At 43.3% G+C, this 14,337-nt stretch overlaps 1 protein-coding gene across 7 annotated transcripts in view; it reads right to left on the bottom strand.

The window, feature by feature from the left end:
* Nucleotides 1–14,337, bottom strand: part of AP2A2 (adaptor related protein complex 2 subunit alpha 2) — a 130,171-nt gene that overhangs the window by 53,473 nt on the left and 62,361 nt on the right. For all 7 annotated transcript variants that reach the window (XM_077115315.1, XM_077115318.1, XM_077115316.1 and 4 more), the window contains exon 3: nucleotides 3,715–3,857. In XM_077115315.1, coding sequence (XP_076971430.1) covers nucleotides 3,715–3,857 — 143 coding nt within the window. The remainder of the gene's footprint in view (nucleotides 1–3,714; nucleotides 3,858–14,337) is intronic.

Raw genomic sequence — 14,337 nt, 5'->3', positions numbered from 1 at the left:
TTATAGGTCTGCTGAGATTTTCTATTTTTTCTTTAGTTTAGGAAATTTGCATATTTATAGGAATTTGTTCATTTCATCCAGGTTATCTAATTTGTTGGCATAGTAATTCATAATATTTTCTTATAATCCTTTTTATTTCTGTAAAATCAGTAGTCTATTTAAAGTCTATTTTGTCTGACAATAACACAACCACTCCCACTGTGTGTTGCTAATTATTTGCATTAAATGTCCTTTTTGTCTTTCTCGTTTCAACTTTTCTGTGTTCTTATAGCTAAAATGAGTCTCTTGTAGACAATATATGGTTTCTGTTGTTTTTAATCCAGCCCTTCAATCTCTGCCTTGTAACAGAAGAGTTTAATATATTCATATTTGATGAGATTGCTCATAAAGAATAATTTACTTCTACCATTTAGTGATTTACTTTCTCAATGTCTAAAATATTTTATGGTCCTCAACTCCATTACTGCCCTTTTTTGTATTTAGCTTTTTTTAAATATATAGTATACCGTTTTGATTCCCTTCTTTCCTTCTCTATAAATTTTTTTAGTTATTTCCTACTGAGAAATAACTAAGGATTATAAATAATAGTTTAAACTTAGAACAATCTAATTTGTATAGCACCACCCTGTTTTCCACATATACAAACCCTGTGCTCCTATACATCTCCATCCCTCCAACTTCATATTAAACATCTTTATACGGTTTGTGTCCATGTACCCAGATTTACAATTATTTTTTATGCATTTGCCTTTTAAATCATATGGGAAAAACAAGGAAGTTCAATAAGACTGACTTTTATATTTACCTCTGATTTATAAATAAAAATACATAGATATAGATATAAAATAAATATCATTAATATTTATTGCTTTTTATTGTTTCAAGTTACTATTTAGTATCTGAAGAAATCTTTTTAGCTTTTCCTGTAGGGCAGGTCTACTAGTGACGAACTCACCTCAGCTTTTGTTTATTTGTAAATGTCTTAATTTCTGCTTCATTCTTGAAGAACAGTTTTACCAATTAGAGAATACTTGGTTGACTGTTTTGTTTTGTTTTGTTTTCTCTTTCAGGACTAAATATATTATTCTACTACCTTCTGGCATGCATGGTCTCTGGGGTGAAATCAGCTTTTAATCTTGTTGAGGACCCTTATGTATGACGAATCCCTTCTCTTTTACTTCTTTCAATTGTCTCTCTGTTCCTGGATTAAGACAACATGCCTGTGAGCTGCCTTGGTATGAATCTCTAGATTTATTCCTCTTGGAGTTAGCTTATTGGGATTCCTGGATATGTATATTCATGTTTTTCATCATTTTTGAGGAAATTTGGTCCTTATTTCTATAAATATTTTTTTCTGGTCCTTTCTGTTCACCTTCTGAGATGCCTATAACGCATATGTGGGAAGTCAGTCTGATGGCGGTCCACATGTCCCTGAGGCTCTACTCATTTTTCTTCATTGTTTTTCTTCCTCCTCATACTGGATAATTACAATTGTGTTATCTTTCAATTTTATTCCAATTGATCCTTTCTTCTGCCTGCTCAAATCTGCTGTTGACTCCCTCTAGCTGGGATTTATTTTTTGTACTTTTCAATTCCAGAATGTCTGGTTTTCTTTCATAATTTCTAGTTCTTAACTGATAGTATAATTTAGTTCAGACATACTTTCCCTTATTTCCTTTAGTTCTTCGTCCATGGTTTCCTTTGGTTCATTGAGCACATTTAAGGCATTTGATTTAATGTCTTTAGCTGATATCCTCATAAATTGTTTTTTTTTTCCTCCTGTGAATGGGCCATACTTTTCAGTTTCTTTGTATACTGTGTAAACTTTTTCTGCTGAGAACTGACAATGTGAGTATTAGATTGTGGTAACTCTGGAAATCTAATTCTGCCACTCCTCAGGGATTTCTGATTTTTGCTTCTTGTTCAGATGGCTTGCGGGAACCATCTGTTTTTCCAAACTATATTACCTCTGAAACTGGGAAAGTGGCAGGGTGGTGGGGGAAGGGGAACTACTGTCTCTTTAAATTTCCTTTGGGGCCACTTCAGCCCATGAGGATTGAAATAATGGCTGCCACTGGTGGTGAACCCCAGCAACCAAAAGCAACGATCAGCACTCAAGACACACAACCCCAAGTTTTCTAAGACAGAGCTAATACAGCCCACCTTCTCTCCAGCAAGCTGCACAAGAAATGTCTGCAGTCCCTACAGCTACCTGCCACTAGGATAAAGGATAAAGGTGAAACAGTGAATTTAAAAGATTCCTAAGTCAGTGTTCCACTAGACTCAAGTTCCTAAAAAAGTTCATATAGACAGTTCCTGCCAGTTCAATAGTTACTTTGGTGAGGGACTGAATCCAGGAGCTTCCTACCATCTTACCTCAATCCTACACTTCCCTTTTGAAGCTCATGGGAGGCATAAGGCACCATAAGATACTGAACACATCAAGTACTGGGCTTCACCTGTAAGGTACCCATCACATCAAGTATTGGGTTTCACCTGTAAGGTACCCATCACATCAAGTACTGTGCTTCACCCGTAGGTACCCATCTCATCAAGCACTGGGCTTCATCAGTACATACCCATCTCATCAAGTACTGGGCTTTAGGCCCTAAGGTACCCATTTCATCAAGTACTGGGCATCAGTAGTGCCAGGCTAAACCAAAAGTGAACTTCTTATATTTGATGGAACAAAAGTATATAAACAAAGTAGCAATAAAAATGGCTACCTATTTTGTCCAGAACCTAAATTTTCTGTAGCACGTAATCTAACTCAACCTTTCTAGACAGATCATTTAAATAATCCAAACACAGGGAGCCCAGAATAAGAATGAAGGCCTTTTTTTTTTCTTGAAGATGAACGTAGAAAGATGTAACATTTACAATTGTGACTGTGTGATTGTGAAAACCTTGTTTCTAATGTTCCCTTTATCTAGGGCATGGACAGATGAGTAAAAAATATGGATAAAAAATAAACAAATAATAGGAGGTACAAAGGTTAAAATATATTGGGTAAACGGAAACACCAGTGGTCAACGAGAGAGAGGAGCAAGGAGTATGGTATATATGAGTTTTTTCTTCTTTTTATTTCTTTTTCTGGAGTGATACAAATTTTCTAAAGAAGATGAATACACAACAATGTGATGATATTGTGAGCCACCGATTGTATACCATATATGGAATATATACGTTAAGAATGTTTGTGTTTGTATGTTGTTCTGTTAATATTAAAAAAAAACAAACGGTTACCTTATTAAAAGAACCTCGGGCAGGCAACAGCAGCTCAGTGGCAAAATTCTTGCCTGCCATGCTGGAGACCTGGGTTCGATTTCCAGAGTCTGCCCATGCCAAAAAAAAAAAAAAGAACCTCACCTAGAAAAATAACTCCCATCCTTCAGAGTCCTGCAGACCTGGGTTCGATTCCCAGAGTCTGCCCTCACCTAGAACAATACCTCCTGTCCTTCACAGTCCTGCTTTCCTGAGGCTGTCTACCTTGGTGGTGGCTGTGCGGCTGCTTCTGTGGGCATCTGTGGCTTGCAGAACAAATCCTGGGGCATAGCAATGTTTCCATCTCGAAGCAGAGCCACAGCATTTGTGTTAAAAGATGAGGTAGAAAGGGGGAGAAAAAGAAGAGCATTCTACACACTAGTACACAACCTATAATATTCGATGTTCTGTACCAGCATTTTTAGAATGTCTGCATGAGTAAGTACTCACGATCTGCTTCTCTGTGTACCGGTTGGAGCTCAGCAGATTCACAGCTTCCATGTGTCCAAAGTCGATGTCGTGGCCAAGGAGGAAGATGAAAAGCAGCTTGCAGACATACTTCTTTTTACTATAGCCATCCAGGGCTTTGTCACCTACAGAAAAGGTGAGAAAAGGTTTTTACTCCAGGGTGGGCGTGAGGGGGAGAGGGGAGTAGAACTTGCCGGCTGCAGAGCACTGGCACAGAGAGAAGAAGCTGACCACGAACCACAAGTGCTGTTGGGCCTGGCCAGTTGTGGCTGCAGACCTGCAGCTGAGTGTGAATAATTTTGTGTGTAGAACACACAAAATTCCCAATTCAGGGCTTCACTTTAAAAAAAAAAAAAAGACTATTGAGCAACAACACATTACCCTTCCCACCAACACCCTTTGGTGGGCCTGGAACCAGGCTGTGCCCATCCAGGCCTCGCCATCGGCCCGCCATGACCCTCAGGCCCACAAATCCCATCTGAAATTGCCAAGTTAATCCTTTAATAACCCCACCTAATTTAGGCAGATGAACGTACACTAAATATACTATTTTCCATCTTACAACAGTTTTAGGACAAAGCACCAAGCCATAAAATTCACACACAAAGAAATCATTCCCAGAGGATTTCTGCCTCTTTAATCTGTCTAATAATCAGAGCGCGAGTGAAACCTGCACCAGAGGTCTAGGCAAGGCCAACTCAAAACATGTAACTGGCAGAATATGAAATTCCACGAAGAAAAAGAACCACTCCACAGGGACTTTTGAAAGGTCAGAGAAGGATAGGAAGCTTCCTCAGAGTCGCCCTTTAACAGGCAGCAGAGGTTATGCCTAAGGGGCCCGACTGCCTCTCCCAGAGGTTTGGAGGTCTCCTGCGGACGTGTGTGACTGTTCAACAGGACACCGAGGCACCAAAGAGATGTGTGCAGTGCCCGAGCTCCCCTCACAGCCGAGGAGGCAGGAGCATGGACACGCTGCTTCTGGACAGGAGCACTGGACATCCTGGAACTGCTCAAAGAAAGCAAGTGAAGTACCTGCTTGCTGGGTACCTGACCTTGAGGACCACTTCAGAAAACTTTTCTCCTTTTCAGGAGCAAATGGACAAAAACTAAAGGACTGAACAAACATGAAACTGCAAACCCGACCTAGCTCCAATGTCCCTTGCTGATCCCAAACACTCACTCGCTGCCTTTACAGTACCCGGCCCTGACACTTTCTGGCTGTGGCACACTCCTCGGGGCCACCAGCCTATAGGGGAGGACCCCCCCTTCCTCCGCCACAACAGCAGCTGTCTGCTAAGCACCCAGCACCTGTGGCAAGCAGCAGCAGCAAACAACGGAGCCGCCCCTTGTCCAGGACACAACTGGCATCTCTCCTAGCCCATGCAAGCATCCCAGGAGCCCCTCTGCCACCACAGCCTGCACTGTGCTCTCCCTCCCCTCCCGACTCCTGGACACCTGTCTCTATCACCTGTCACTGAAGGCCTGAAGTGTGAGTAAGGACAGGCCTGGCACCCCAACTGGACTGAGCTGTGAAAGTCTCCTTCAGGTGCCATCCATGCTCTGTACAAACCTCGGCTTCGCACTGGATCAGATGTTCTGTACTGCAAAGTCCCTTCCTGAAAACCTACCAGATGTTCAAGGAAGCACCATGGGCATACTTTAATGAAAGCACAGCTGAGCCGAGCGAAAGGGCCCAGAGTGTCACTGGCATAGAGAATGAGGAACAGGCTGGCCCTCAGAGGACGTCCTCAGACCACAGCCAGGACTGACCCAGCCAAGGGCCAGTGTCCAGAGGCTGTTCTGGGAATTCAAAGAGGTGAGGAGAGCAGGACACAAAACTCTGGGTCTAAGCACAGCAGGGAGTGGAGCAGGAACCCTGACGAAATGAAGAACCAACGGGGTGGTATCCCCCATGAGAGAGTAGGTGGCGACGGCCTGCGACCCACAAAGGCCATCAAAAGTGACAGTGGTCTGTATGTTTCAGCATACATGGCCCAGGCCTGGCTGGCCAAGGCTGGCAGTCCCTGATGCCCACCATAGCAGCAGACACACTGCTCACCCCCTGCACAAGTCCCTCCTCAGTATATCCCCCTGTTCTCGGATGCTCCCTACCTGCCCAGGGACCACCTGGGGAAACTGTGCCTTTGCCACCTGAGTTCTCTTCTGAGAGCCCTTCTTACTGGCTGGCAACCATATGGCTTCTGGCCGCTCTGCGCCTGGTCTCCCACAAGGGGGGCTCCCAGAGGACACAGATGCCTGGTGTGCCCACCGGCACTCTGCAGCACATGGGCCTGGCCCACAGAAGGGCTCACTGTGACTCCCAAAGAAGGGACCTCTTGTTTCCACCATACAGATGCTGGAGCAGCACTCACAGGGCCTGCAGAACTTCTGCTCTGTGGCACGAACCACAGTGAAGGCTTGCCCTGCTCGCCTCTGGGAAGATGGAGACTTCAGCTCCTTTTCCACAGGTTGGAAATCACCAAACTTCTTGATCATGGCTTTTCAGCAGCAGCCAGACACAAGGATGGCAGTGCCCAAGGGGCCACAGTGGTCAATCTTGGCCCCTGAGGGCTGCCGCAGTCAGAGAGAAGTAAAAAGGGCAGCCATGCCTGCCGGAGAGCGCCTCTAAGATAGTGCAGTGAGCAGGCCTGCTTCCATGCCTTGACATGCAAAGAACACCACTCGTCTCTCATGCGCCAACACTCCCTTCTCTCGGAACGTGAGCCTCCTGGCTCTGTTGGCCTTCCACCACACACTCCTGCACACAACAGAGAGCAAGGCCAAGACCCCTCAGGCACCTGACGCTGCTGCAGGGGACACTGTGGGTCCTGCCCCTCACCCCTCGCCACCTCCCAGCTCATGAGAGGCCAGGCCAGGGCTCTCTGCGATGTCTCATGTGTTTCTGTGTGCTCACCCAGCTGCGGCCTCTAGACCATGCCACACAAGACTACTTCATAGCAGTGAAGGTGAGGTCATGGGTGCAGCTTTGCCCCGGCCAAATGCCCAGACACACACTTCCACAGCAACCTCACAGCCTCAGCCAGCAGGGAACCTTTCTCGGTCCTCTCAGCACAGGACCTGGCACCCTGGAGGGGACCAGACTGCCCAGCACCCCATTTCCCCCTGCAAGCCCCTGGGCGGCCTGCCTGCAGCATGGAGGGTCCCATGCCACCAGAGCCTGACCATCTGTGCTGGGTGCTTTCCTGCTGGCCAGGCAGCTGGCTTTAAGGAGGTACCCTTGGGAGGGGTCCTTCTAAACTGTTCCTCCTTGGGGACTCTCCTTCAGCCCCAGGGGACTATATAGTTCCCCTATATCTTATAGCCACTGCTTAATCAGAGTTTAATAATTCTTTATTATAAACATCTCCCTCTAGCCCACTTTGTGGTTTCTACCTCCTGAGTGGACACAGTCTAGTACAGTATTCAAAATCCTAGTTTTAGCACTGGGCAAGAAGTACAATAACGTCAAAATGCTCTGATGGGGGGAATAAAGTTCTGATGAGCTGTAATTTTCTGAGCTGTAAAGTGGGTAGGGACTAGCAATGCCTCTCCCCGGCTTGCTAAGGGATGGAAGGAGAGACTGGATGGAAAGCTGCACTAGCCGCCAGGTCCCCGGGGCAACTCCAGGTTCAGCTCACACAGTTGCAGTTTCTCCAGGCCTCAGGACCCTCAGCGGGTCATCCGTGCAGACCCCAGGACAGTGTCAGGTACAAATAAGACCGCAAGGTGCCACTGATCAACACCACTCACTTCTAAGACACACTTTCATCTCAGAGAGGTGAAAATGCCCACCTCAGGGTCACTGACACCCGGACCTGGCAGGGTACAAGGCAGGACCTGCCCAATGACCAGAGAGGCAGGCGATGAGTGGCCCCAGCACCAGAGGTGCAGACTGAGTGCTCCCCTGGGTTGCGTGCCATCACGCCGTGCACCCCTCTTCTCGACACGCTGTTTCCCCAAAGTGCTGCTGACCCAGCCTGACCCCTTGACCAAACCCATGTGCCATCCAAAGTGGGAGCTGCGCACCAGGCTTTTGTTAATTAAAGTTTGAGTGAGCAACTGAATAATTCATAAATTGGAAAAGAGGGTTGACCAAGTAAAAGAAAAGTAAAATTCAATTTCAGGCTATTAACAAATGAAGTTTAACTTTGAGCTGGGAAAACAGCTCTGTTAAAATAAAGAAAAATATTTTTGTTTATTTTAATGCAATGAATCTTCAGTAGTAATAAAACTCATGCAAAATTCAATTTAATTGCTTTCTTCTGTTTTCTAGTATCAAATGTTTAATATTTCTGCCTTTAAACTGTTTATTATTTTAAAATCTATTATCTGCCTTCAACTTCATCATCATTTGCAGGTAGACTGTTTGCTGCTCTGGAACTTTAAATATACTGATCTTCTCTGAAATAATAGAAACATTTAAAAATGTTCCCTCCTTAAAACAATCACCTAAAGGAAACTTCTGTATCAAATAATCGTAAAGGGAATCACCATCTGGCAAATTATTTTTAAGAGGCTTTAGAGCACTGTAAGCAAACAAAAAACAAACTCCCATAAAAATGGTATGTTAGTTTGCTAGCTGCCGGAATGCAATACACTAGAACTGGAACAGCTTTTACTAAAGGGGAGTTTAATAAGTTACAAGTTTACAGTTCTAAAGAAGTGAAAGTGTACAAATTAAGGCACCAATAAGAGGTTACATTAATTCAAGCAATGTCCATGGGTTAGGAGCACATTGTCAGCTGGGTAGTCACATGCTGGCATCTGTCTTTCCAAGCTCTGGCTTGTTACCATCTCATGGTGATGCCTGCTGGGCTCCGAGCATCCTGACACATCTGTGTCTGTTCTCCAGGTGTCTGCATCTGTGTCAGCTCTGCTGTGCAGTTTCTGTCAGCTCTGAGGCTACTGTCATTTCTCTCACTTCTGTCATTTCTGTAGGCTCTGTCTGCTCTGAGCTCTCTCCAAAATGCTTCCTCTTTTAAAATATTCCAGTAAGCTAATCAAGACCCACCTGGAGTGGGTGGAGTCACATCTCCCTCTAATCTAATGTCATACTCACAACTGGATGTACCACATCTCTGTGGAGACAAATCTAATCAAGTTTTCAACCTACAAAGCTGAACAGGGATTAAAATAAGCAGCTGCTCCCACAAGACTGGATCAGGATTAACATATGGCTTTTCTGGGCTACACAATACATTTAAGCCAGCACAAATGGAGGCTTAACATACTTAATACTTTTTAAAGTAGTACCATATAGGGCGGGCCACGGTGGCTCAGCAGGCAGAATTCCTACCTGCCATGCTGGAGACCCGGATTCGATACCCAGTGCCTGCCAATGCAAAAAAAAAAAAAAAAGTAGTACCATATACCCCAAATAACTAAAAAAATAACAGAACATGACATCTGAAATTTGCTTAGAATATTCAGGGTTAGATGCAGCCAGCCCACCCTGGCTGGAGATGCCCTGCATTCTCCCTCTGCTTCTGCAGGTGCCTGAAAGGCTCTGTGATGAGTTTTCAAAAAAGGCAGGGGATATGTGGGAAGACAGCAGAGCAGGGTAGGTTGGACTCACCCCTGCTCCACAGGGAGAGAATGATGGGACTGCAGTCCCAGGGGGTGTGTGGTCGAAGATGGTCTTCAATATTTCACAGGGAGGGCAGAGGCAGGGATCGGGACAGGGTGGGTCAGTTCAGCCGTGACCCCCACTGGGGGTGGGCAGTGGTATATGGGGACCGGCAGATGTGATCTCTCTGCTCCATCCTGCCCCCGCTACTGGCCGGAGAAACCTCCCCAAGTGGCTCCACAGTCGGCAGCTCCCATGGGGAGCCTGGGGGCAGGCCTGGCTGTCCACTATGAAGACCTGTGCCCCCGAGTGCTGGGAACAGTCGCCTGGTCAGACACCATGAAAAGCTATCCCATCAGGTGTGGTAATGGCAGATCCAGCAGGCGCCAGGCACAGGATCGGCTCCCCATCCTGCCACCGTGCACTGGGAGTAGTCCCTGCTGAGCATGCCATCCCCCAGCCACCCCTGCAGTCGGGGAGGGAGGACTGAGGGAGGAGGAGCCTTGGCAGCACCCCCTGCTGGCGGGAAGTGCTAAGTGCAGGCAGGCAGACTCCCCATCTTTTCTTTTCTTTTTATTTTGTAATACATACTTTTATATATTTATATATATATATTTTTCCCTCCTTTCTGTGGGCACCAGTCTGAGTCCATAACAAAATACTTTGTATGCATTCTTCTGACTTTGAGGCCAACTACTGCTGTGTTGGGTTGTAAAATTTATTTCATTATTATTTGTTTTTTGGGGTACATGGGCCAGGAAACAAGCCCGAGTCTCCTGTTTGGTAGTCGGGCACTCCGCCACACCCCGCCTAGCTTTACAATAGACCCTCAAGTAGAACTGTGCCCCTACATAAGATCTGGTGGTGAATAACTGACAAACCAAATGGAAAAGGGAATCTTAGATGTAAAACCACGTAAATACAAAACTTGAGAAAAGTGAAGGAAACCAACTTGCAAAACAACCTTATTAAGTTAATAGAATGCCCAGGACACAAGAGAAAGTCACAAAGCACAGGGAGATCCAAGCAGAAACGGCCCAGGGTAAAAAACAAATCAAAATTCCAGAGGGGACACAGAATACAGAACAATTATTCAAGAACATTTATAAAGAAATAAAGGCTATTAGGAAGACAGCAGAATAGCATAAAGAAGAACCTGAAATATTAAACAGAAAAATGGCAGCTCTCACAGACATGAAAGCTACAGTAGACCAAATTAGAAGAATACCAGAGACACACAATAGATTCAAAGAAGCAAAAGGAAAAATAAATGAGAGAGATGACAGAACAACTGAACTAGAGAGTATAAAGGAACAAATGGCAAGAAAGATGGGAAAAAAATGGAACTGGCTCTTAGGGAAATGATGGACAACAAAAGGTGCTCAAATAAAAGAATCACTGCTGTTCCCAAAATGACTAAAAGAAGAGTAAAGGACTGGGAACGCTGGTTAGAACATATAATCAGGGAAAACTTTCCAACCCTTATAAAGGACATAAATATGCAAATCAAAGAAACCCAACAAACCCCAAACAGAATAAATCTAAATAGGCCAACTCCAAGACACACACTAATCAAACTGTCAAATATTGAATAGAAGCAGAAAGTAGGACGAGAAAAATGATCTACTACATACAAGGGAAAACATTTAAGCCTGAATTCAGACTAGTCAACAGGCAGCATGGACGCAAGAAGGCAGTGGTATGATATATTAAGATCTGAACGAGAAAGGCTCCCACCCAGGAATTCTTTATTCAGCCAAATTGTTTGAAATTGAGGAAGAGATTAAAATTTTCAAAGACTAACAAAGGTCGCAAGAACTAGTCAACAAGAGACCTGCCTTTTAGTATTTAGAAATACTAAAAGGAGTTCTGTTAGCTGAAAAAAGAGATAGGAGAGGGAGATGTGAAGGGTGTACAGAATTGAAGAGTACCAGTAACAGTAATTTGAAGGTTAAAAAGACAGAGGGAAAAAAAGAACGTACAGATTTGACAAAAACTGAAAGACGGTAGGTTCAAAAACTGCTTTTACAGTAATAACTTTGAAGGCTAACAGACTAATGTCACTGAAGCCTAACGTCAGCTTCTCGGGCTCCAATGCCCCAGGCATAGGCAGAAATAAGCTTGTTTGAGTGTTTCTCTGGAGGCTGTGCCGCCACTAAGAGAGGGGTGGGGCCAGCTCAGGTGGATTCCCTCCCTCAAGGAATTCAGACCACAGGGTCTGGAAAACTGAAGGATTAAAGCCAAGATACAACCTCTCCTCTGTCTCCACCAGGCCCCAGCAGGGAGAGTCTGAAGTTAAGATACCTCATCACCTTATGCTGGTGGGACCCAAGGCAGACAAGCACCACACACCAGGTAGGATAGGAAAAAACGCAGAGCCCAGAGACGTCACAGAAAAGTCCTTCAACGTGCAGGATCTCATCCTCAGGGAAAACTGATGCAGGTGACTCTTTCCTCCTGAGAGGAGGCGAGTTTGGTCCGGGAAAATCTGACTGGGGTCTATAATACCTAAGTAGACCCTCCTAATGGGTGGGGGAAAGGCACCATGCAGGTAGGGCAAGAAACAAAAAAGCAAGAACTGAAACATTCTGATCTGATGAATAAAACCTAAGCTAGAGGACTAGAATACACTGAACTGAATGTCAAAGGACAGATAGACAACAAAGTCAGCCAGCAAGAAAATCCTAGGAAAAAATAAAGTGAAAACAATCTCAAGAATAAACTAAGGTAATTAAATGCCTAGATGCCAGCAAAAAGCAATGAATCATACCAAGAAAATTGAAGATATGGCCCAGTCAATGGATCAAACCAACAATTCAAATGAGATACAGGAGATGAAACAATTAATTCAGAATCTTCGAACAGACATGGAAAAACCCATCAAAAATCAAATCAATGAATTGAAGGAATATAAAGAAGTCAAGGAATGAACAAAAAGAAGAATGTGACAGTCTAAAAAAACAAATCACAGAACTTACGGGAATGAAAGGCACAGTAGAAGAGATGAATAAAAACAGTGGAAACCTACCATGTCAGATTTCAAGAGGCAGAAGACAGGATTAGTGAACTGGAGAATGGGACATCTGAAATCCACAAGCAAAAGATAATACAGGGAAAAGAATGGAAAAATATGAGCAGGGACTCAGGCAACTGAATGACAACATGAAGCACACGAATATACGTGTTGTGGGTGTCCCAGAAGGAGAAGAGAAGGGAAAAGGAGGAGAAAAACTAATGGAGAAAATCATCACTGAAAATTTCCCAACTCTTATGAAAGACTTAAAATTACAGATCCAAGAAGTGTAGCGTGGACGAAATAGAACAGATCCAAAAGACGTACTCCAAGACACTTACTAATCAGAATGTCAGATGTCAAAGAGAAAGAGAGAATCCTGAAAGCAGCAAGAGAAAAACAACCCATCACCTATAAGGGAAGGCCAGTAAGACTATGAGTAGATTTCTCAGCAGAAACCATGGAGGCGAGAAGACAGTGGGATGATATATTTAAATTACTAAAAGAGAAAAACTGCCAACCAAGAATTCTATATCCAGCAAAACTCTCCTTCAAAAATGAGGGGGAAATTAGAACATTTTCAGACAAAAAAATCACTGAGAGAATTTGTGACCAAGAGACCGGCTCTGTAAGAAAAACTAAAGGGAGCACTAGAGACAGATAAGAAAAGACAGGAGAGAGAGGTGTGGAGAAGAGTACAGAAATGAAGACTATCAGTAAAGGTAAAAAAGAAGAAAAATCAGATGTGACAAATAAAATCCAAAAGGCAAAACGGCAGAGGAAAGTACTGCCTATACAGTAATAACACTATATGTTAATGGATTAAGTTCCCCAATCAAAAGATGTAGACTGGCAGAATGGATTAAAAAACAGGACCTATCTGTATGCTGTCTACAGGTAACAAATCTTAGACCCAAGGATAAACATAAGTTGAAAGTGAAAGGTTGGGAAAAGATATTCCATGCAAATAAAAATCAGAAAAGAGCAGGAGTAGCTATACTAATATTCAATAAATTAGACTTCAAATGCAAAACAGTTAAAAAAGACAAAGAAGTACACTATGGATTAATAAAAGGCACAATTCAACAAGAAGGCATAATAATCATAAATACTTATGCACCAAGCCAGAATGCTTCAAAACACATAAGGTAAACACTGAGAAGAGAAATAGAAACATACACCATAATAGTTGGAGACTTCAATTTCCCACTCTCATTAATGGACAGAACATCCAGACGGAGGATCAATAAAGAAACAGGGAATTGGAATAATACAATAAATGGGCTAGACTTAACAGATATATATAGAACATTACACCCCACAACAGCAGGATACATCTTTTTCACAAGTACTCATGGATCATTCTCAAGGAAAGATCATATGCTGGGCAAAAAGCAAGTCTCAACAAATTTTAAAAGATTCAAATCATACAAAACACTTTCTCAGATCATAAAGGAAAAAAGCGAGAAATCAATAATAGGCAGATTGCCAGAAAACTCACAAATATATGGAGGCTCAACAACACACTCTTAAACAACCAGTGGGTCAAGGAAATCAGTAAATATCTCAAGGCAAATGAAAACGAAAACACAACATATCAAAATTTATGGGATGCAACAAAGGCAATGCTAAGAGGGAAATTTATTGCCCTAAATACCTATATCAAAAAAAAAGAAAGAGCAAAAATCGAGGAACTAACTGTCCACTTGGAAGAACTGGAGAAAGAACAGCAAACTAATCCCAAATCAAGCAAAAGGAAAGAAATAATGAAGATTAGAGCAGAAATAAATGAAATTGAGAACATGAAAACAATCGAGAAAATCAACAAAACCAGAAGTTGGTTCTATGAGAAAATCAATAAGATGGTTGGACCCTTAGTGAGGTTGACAAAAAGAAGAGAGAGGATGGAAATAAATAAAATCAGAAATGGAAGAGGAAATATAACCACTGACCTCACAGAAATAAAGGAAGTAATGAGAGGATACTATGAACAACTTTATGCTAATAAATTCAACAATGTAGATGA

This window comes from Tamandua tetradactyla, chromosome 9 (assembly GCF_023851605.1).
Source record: "Tamandua tetradactyla isolate mTamTet1 chromosome 9, mTamTet1.pri, whole genome shotgun sequence".
NCBI classification, from domain to species: Eukaryota; Metazoa; Chordata; class Mammalia; order Pilosa; family Myrmecophagidae; genus Tamandua; species Tamandua tetradactyla.
This window is presented reverse-complemented; position numbering and strand designations above follow the sequence as displayed.